The sequence below is a fragment of the Meleagris gallopavo genome, chromosome 22, assembly GCF_000146605.3.
Source record: "Meleagris gallopavo isolate NT-WF06-2002-E0010 breed Aviagen turkey brand Nicholas breeding stock chromosome 22, Turkey_5.1, whole genome shotgun sequence".
Taxonomy (NCBI): Eukaryota; Metazoa; Chordata; class Aves; order Galliformes; family Phasianidae; genus Meleagris; species Meleagris gallopavo.
The window spans coordinates 3,107,403-3,113,993 of NC_015032.2; the positions used below are offsets into that span (position 1 = coordinate 3,107,403).

The 6,591-nt window shown below is 52.8% G+C and overlaps 1 protein-coding gene across 1 annotated transcript in view; it reads right to left on the bottom strand.

Moving 5' to 3' along the window:
- Positions 1 to 797: 797 nt before the first annotated feature.
- PIGT (phosphatidylinositol glycan anchor biosynthesis class T) overlaps positions 798 to 6,591 on the bottom strand; it is a 6,097-nt gene continuing 303 nt past the window's right edge. The window contains exons 2-13 of the mRNA XM_010722342.2: positions 6,500 to 6,587; positions 6,059 to 6,236; positions 5,153 to 5,280; positions 4,008 to 4,108; positions 3,789 to 3,875; positions 3,387 to 3,474; positions 3,214 to 3,311; positions 2,826 to 2,991; positions 2,521 to 2,721; positions 1,812 to 1,977; positions 1,595 to 1,678; positions 798 to 1,292 (exon numbers count right to left, since the gene is read on the bottom strand). Coding sequence (XP_010720644.1) covers positions 1,040 to 1,292; positions 1,595 to 1,678; positions 1,812 to 1,977; positions 2,521 to 2,721; positions 2,826 to 2,991; positions 3,214 to 3,311; positions 3,387 to 3,474; positions 3,789 to 3,875; positions 4,008 to 4,108; positions 5,153 to 5,280; positions 6,059 to 6,236; positions 6,500 to 6,587 — 1,638 coding nt within the window. The 3' untranslated portion in view covers positions 798 to 1,039. The remainder of the gene's footprint in view (positions 1,293 to 1,594; positions 1,679 to 1,811; positions 1,978 to 2,520; positions 2,722 to 2,825; positions 2,992 to 3,213; positions 3,312 to 3,386; positions 3,475 to 3,788; positions 3,876 to 4,007; positions 4,109 to 5,152; positions 5,281 to 6,058; positions 6,237 to 6,499; positions 6,588 to 6,591) is intronic.

The following is a 6,591-nucleotide window of genomic DNA, read 5'->3' on the forward strand; positions in this document are numbered from 1 at the left end:
CCGCGTGGGGCGGGAACTGCGCATGCGCGGCAGGGGGCGGAGGGGACTGAGAACACTGCGCATGCGCGGCGGGTGGCAGCGGAACTGAGAGCACTGCGCATGCGCGATGTTGTTATGCGCGTGGCTACGTTGGTTGACCTGCGCTTCTGTGCGCTGCTGGCGTGAGTCGTTGAGGGGCTGCGGAGGAGCGAGCATCGCTGATATGGAGGGGTGAACTGGAGCTGTGCAGAAATTCTTGTGATTTGATAGCGGCACTGTCCCAGGCCACGCTACAGCACGCGTCCTCCCACTGCAGGGTGCCAACGGCAGCAAAGCTGGAGCGTGTGCTGTGCAGAATGGTGCCCTGCTGTGTGCACACTGTGCTGCTGGGCACTGCTGGGCAGACGCGTAGAGATGCACGGATTCAGTATGAATGGTGCCTGGGGGCAGCAGAGGGGTATCCTGTGCTGCAGTAAGAGGACAGTGGTTCAAAATCTGCCAAGTGAGGCTCTGTGTGCTCATGGCTGCTCTGAGCTGGCAAGTAAACCTTGGGGGTAAAAGAGGGGACAAGCAGGCAATTTAGTGCCCACAACTGATGGTTCATTTGCAAAGTGGCTTAACTGTGGTACAGGCTGGAAGGAGGGCACTGGAATGTGGCATTGTGGCAGAGCAGGTAGCACCACCTCTGATCCCTGTGCTGCCTTACAGCTCTCTGCATCTGCTCCCACTGACTGCAGCACTTTGCTACGGCCCCGCAGCATACGGAGCTCCCTCTGCCTGTGGTGTCAGGAAACAAAACCAAAGAGGAGCAGCACAAATGTACAAAACAGCTCAACTTTACTTTCAGCATAATTCCCAGCACATAAGTTACCCCTTCTCCCAAACAGAACACATTTCCTAACCCCGTACAAGTGCAGTTCAGTAGTTAACGAGCTTAGAGCTGCTTCCCACCTTAATTACAGAAGTGATCCCTCAGCTTGTAGGACCCAGGAGAGGGATGCAGGCAGCAAAGGCAGGAGACAGCAGGGCTCTGCTCCTCCCAAGGCGGTGCCTCAGGCTCTCAGATAGGCGGCACACCCCTGAGCCTGCGGATGACATTGGCCAGCCGCTTGGCCAGCCCTCCACGGCTCGGCTCCTCCACGTGGAATGTCCTAGTTAGCAGGTTGTAGAAGGAGCCGTAGCACACAGCCACCACCGTGCATGTCAGGCAAATGACATTGTAGGGCATGCTGAAGTCTGGTGTTGGCAAGTTCACCAGCAGTGGCTCCGTGTACAGGCGCAAGAAATAGCTGGAGCCATCGGAGGAAGGAAACCTGGAGAAGGGAAGCAGGAGAATCAGCCTTTGTGCTGTTCAGCCCCGGGCCTGTGTGGTTCTGGAAGTGCTCACAGCCCCTTAGGGTCAGGCTCTCCTGAAGACCTCTGAATCCCATAGGAAATCACAGAAGAGGCGGTGGGGACCTACACCAGCAGTTGCCTCTTGTAGCTGCCTCCCTCACAAGGACTCCTGACACACCACAAACACCCTCCAGAAGCCCTGAGATTTTGTAGGATGGTGAAGCCCAGCTGCAGCAGGCCTGCAGCACATTCCCTCTTCCCAGCAGAAAGGCACACTCACAGTGAGGTGAAGAGTGGGCTCTCCTCCACATTCACATCCTTCATTGCGATGACACTGGGCACCAGGGCACTAAGTACAGATGAACTAAGAAGACAAAGGATATATTGGTGTCAGTCTTGCCAGTGAAGAGAACAAAACTTCTTCCCACCCCAGAAACCCAGGCAGCAAGTGCTACACATAACCCGGAAGGGGATGAGAAGCCGAGAGGTGCCTTTACCTGACATAGAAGCCATGATTAGGGTCAGGCGGGTACTCTGTCCACTTCAGTAAGGCCCTCTCAAACTGGATTGTGATCTTGGTGGCAGAATTGGCTGGAAGCTGGATCAGCATTTCCAGGAGGTGAGGTCGTTTCCGGTCCTGGGCTGGCTGGTAGTGAATATAACCTAACCCCAAAGACACACATCAGTGGCATGGGCTTGTGGGGAGGAAGTGTGGGGGAATGTCCAGCCTCACACTGCCCAGAGATCTCCACGGAGTGAGTAATTTTGCTTCCCCTGTCCTGGGAAGAGTTTTTCTGAGCAAGTGAAGATGCACAGGTAACAAAAAACATGTTAAAGCTAAATCTGGCTGGTCTTCAGCAATGATGACCCATGAAAGTCAATGTTCAAAAAGAAAGGTAAACATGTAAAATGTAATCAAGTCAACAATTTTAAATTAAGGTTCCTTTACTACCCAAATCAATTTGCTTTGGTTCAGCATCTTGCTGGATTATGAAACACTGTCCACATGACTCTATAGAACAGACTTATTAAAAGCAAATCTTGAGCGGTAGACTGAAGGCTGGGAAAACACCATAAGATGTTTTATTTTCCAGGCCTGTTACCCAGTTATTGCTAGGTCAAAGGGAGGGAACTAAACCATCTCTGGAATGTGCTGCTTGTGCCAAGGGATTCAGATGGAATATGCTGCCAGGAATGTCTACTTACTTGGCTTGTTTTCTTTTCCCTTAGTTATGATAGTCAGAGTGTGCACATAGAGTCGCAGATACCATGGCACAGTCTCCAGCAGGATCACAGGGAAAGCACGGTATGGGTGAGTGTTGTAGATGAGGGTGCTGATTTCTCCAGTCTGCAGCCCATACCCACTTACATAGCGCTGAGCATGCATTATGGGTGTTGACAGTTCCGCTGCAGAAAGGAAAAGGAAAGAGGAATGAGAGGCTGATGACAGGAGCTTTTGGGCCCGGAGCCCTGGCCAGCAGTGCAGAGGGGATAACACTGTGATCACTCACAGCTGTCTTCAGGCCGCTTCCACTTCAGCTGCACATTGAGGCTACGAGATGTATTGAAGAGCACAGGGCTGAGCAGGTCATAGACTGCATAGGTTGTCTTGTCTCCTTGGACAATTGCTTCGTGTACAGATGTTGGTGTGGGGGTCACTTCCAGTAACTCTTTTTCCTGAGAAAGCAAGTGGACCATGAAAAGAAAAGTTCCTCTTGAAATAAATTGTGTTGCTGGGCAAAGCCCCACTCAGAAGCAGTCAGCCTGAGCTTTCCCACCCAACAACCAGGTCAGCACACTTGCTGACACCTCTGAACTCAGTCCCTGATATAAGAGGCAAGAATGCTCCAGTGCCACTGAACTGAGAAAGCAGGATGCTCCCTCATCCATGCGTGTTACCTTGTTCTTAGGAGAGATGTCAACGTAGACCTTGCTCTCTGATGCCAGAGGACACGCGTCAGTAAGGGTGCGAGAGAACATCTTAAACAGGGACCAATCTGTGGGAGGCAAATCCAGTGATGGATGGTATGAGGTGGGCTGTAGGAAGCACAGCGTAGTGGTGCTGAGCTTACCTTTCTTTCCTTGGCCACTGGTAAAGCTGTCAAAGACCACAGTGAGTGTCTGCCTGAGCTCCCAGGAAACAGCCAGGCAGGAAGCATCCTGTGGAAGAGACAGCTTCAATTACACCTTCTGGAAAGGCAAGACAGAAGGACTGCAGGAGTCCCATCAGGGCACACATGATACTGCAGGGGAGGTGGCCAAAATCATGTCACTGAGCAGAGTCACAACAACAAGGCTACTAGTTTTCCCTTGGGGGTGAGAAAGCTTCCTACAGCTCAGCACTGGTGAAAGCTTGCTAAAATTGAATTCTCCTCTGTTTGTAGAGCACCAAGTGACCACGAGACACGCCGCTCTGCCCAGCTGCTGGAGCAAGGAGGGAGGAACAGGAAGGAGCCACAGAGCTTGATGCTTACCCGGCAGATGGGGCGGATGTGCACTGCCTGCGAATGGTAGCTGCTGTGGAACAACCGCTCAGCCTTGAGCAGCACAGCCAGACCAGCCTGCAAGGGGAAGAGGAAAACTCAGTCTGTGGTCTGCTCTCTGCAAGGCTTTGAGACTTCCTTGTGTACATTACCAAATTGCATCTAGCTCCACAGAGCGTAGCCCAGTGCAGGAACAGAACTGGCCATTACCTTTGAGCCACATGGCAGCAGCTTCTTCCAAGGTGTGAGGTTCTCTGTGCAGACCACCTCCCGGGGCAGGACAGCATATCGCAGGAGACGGTGATCTGTCCCTGTGTAGGGAAGTGGAGAGTTAGCAGTCTGGGAGTGTTTAGCCTGGAGAAGCGGAGGCTCAGGGGACATCTTTTCACTCTCTGTAACTCCCTTAGAGTTGGGGATCAGCTTCTTCTCCCAGGTAACAGCAACAGGACAAAAGGAAATGGCCCCTTGTGCTAGGGGAGGTTCAGATTGGATATTAGGAAGAATTTCTTCTCAGAAAGAGTGGTTAGGCATTGGAACAGGTTGCACAGGAAAGTGTGAGAGTCCCCATCCCTGGAAGTGTTTAAGGAAAGTGTAAATGTAGCACTTAGGGACATGGTTTAATGGGCAGCATCAGTGGTAGGTGGATGGTTGCACTAGATGATCTTCGAGGTCTTTTCCAACCTTAATGATTCTATGGTTCTGCTGCAGAAGCAGACCAGTTCCATTCTCTAGTATACCTCAGAGCCCAGCACCCTTTGAAGGTGCCTAAAATGCCACAGTCTCAATCAGGAATAGATCCTACTTGTTCAGAGTGATTTGGAAAGACTAAAGTAAGGGTATTTATCTCTTTGCAGATTTATTTTTAGAATGCCTTAAATCCTGCAGTTCTCACTGGATGCTTTGTAAAACATGTTTCAGAGATAGCTAAGGGCTTGCAAGCACTTGCCACGTATTTATTTTGGGTTTCCTCTGCACAAATATAAGCTTCAATAGTAGGGAGAGGAAATGCTTCCAGCAGGTTAACAATCCCCACTGTACATATGTCTGTATTCAGATAGGCACTGCCAGCTGCTGGAGTAAGGTTAGCTGACAGGAAACAGAGTGGGAACACTTGTTCTCCTGAGTGAGCTAGCACAGCACCAGCCTCTCTGATATTTGTTCATGGACACAGGATTTCCCTTTCTAGGGATATCTCATCACAGCGACATCAACTCAGGAAAAAACACTGCTAGTGCAGGAGTCCCTGCAGGACCTGCACCCAACTGCCCCAGTGTGTCATGGGGGTAATAGAACTAAGGCAAGGGACAAGAGTCAGTGCACAAAGCCAGCCCTTCAGGTGTGTGGGTCAGGCTCACCATTGGCTACACCCAGGGGTTTGAAGGACGCTGTTGGAGTGACTGTGTTGGTGGAGTCAATGAAGTTCAGAGAAGCACAGAATATTCCCGAGAGGATGTTACTCAGTTCTTTCCAGGCTTTGTCAACACTGCATGAGAACAGACACCAAGGATTACTCATTAGCTTGGAGCCTCAGAATAACAGGTGTTAATTCAATAGCATCCAATAACGTACTGCAGTGACCACGCTGGCTTTCAGGAGCTTTCAGGTTGTAGGTCACTTATTCTCCCCCCCTCCCAGTGGTTTGTTCTAACGCATGAGATATGAGTGTTTACTGCAGGGGCAGTCGCTGGGCTGGCAGTGAGTGGTATGTAAGGCTAGGGAAGCAGGGAGCAAGTGGTGGGGGCTGGATGGGGCAACTTCAGGCAGCTTTCAGTGGGATGGCAGAACAGAGAGCTCTGTGAATCCACACTGAGCTGCTGCAGCCAAGCTAGAGGGAATGTGAGACAGGGAATGGTGACAGTGTATAGGAGTCAAAGGAAGTGAGTCATGGGTGAGAGCTTGGGGTGTAACCCTGCCACCACAGCCAGAGCTTTGTCATCACAGATACAAGAGGGAATTGTTCTCTGAGTGAATAAGAGTTTTCTCTCTCTGCACCATTCTGCTCTTCAGACTGAGCACAGGTCCACTCTGCTTCTCCTTACAGCTGCTCCCTTCTTACAGACCCTTCACTCCAGCCGACGTCAAATCATTTCTAGCTGAAGGCGAGCCCCAGCAAGCAGTGCCTTTGAGGAGAGGAGGCTATGGGTGGGATGGACACCATGCTGCAGGGACAGATGTGCTGCCCTGCCCTCCAGCTGCAGCCCTGCATCCCACCTGGCCCAGGCTACAATCCCATAGGTGCAGTGGTTGCTGGAGGTACATACTCAGGGACGGTGTCCTGGAACCAGACCCAGAGCTCAGCGCCAGCAGGGGCCCCCAGGGGCGGCTGCCCCCAGCTCTGGGTACTCCAGAAGCCCTGGGTAAGGGCGAGGTGCAGCTCCCGCACGCCGTGTGCCGCCACCAGCTGCCCAAGCGCCTTCGGGAAGAGCCTGTAGTGAGAGACTACGGGGGTGTGAGTGCCGTGACGTCACCGCTGCGACACCGCGCCTCCGCCTGCTGACGTCATCAACCCCATGTAATCACGCAGCCCCGTTCCCGTGTCACCGCACCCCACGGCATCAGCACCGAGCAGCCTCGCCTCCCTTATCGGCACGTGACGCGACACGACCTTCGACCCCGCGTGACGTCACCACAGCACGGGCAACGTCGCACGCCCTCCCACGTGACGTCACACCTGCATCTCCGACGTCACCGAGCCGCCCTACCTGCCCCGTGCTGCAGGTCGGCGTCCCAGCGCGTGCGGAACTGGAAAACGGCGGCCACGTCCCCCACGGGCAGAGGCCGCAGCAGCAGCTCC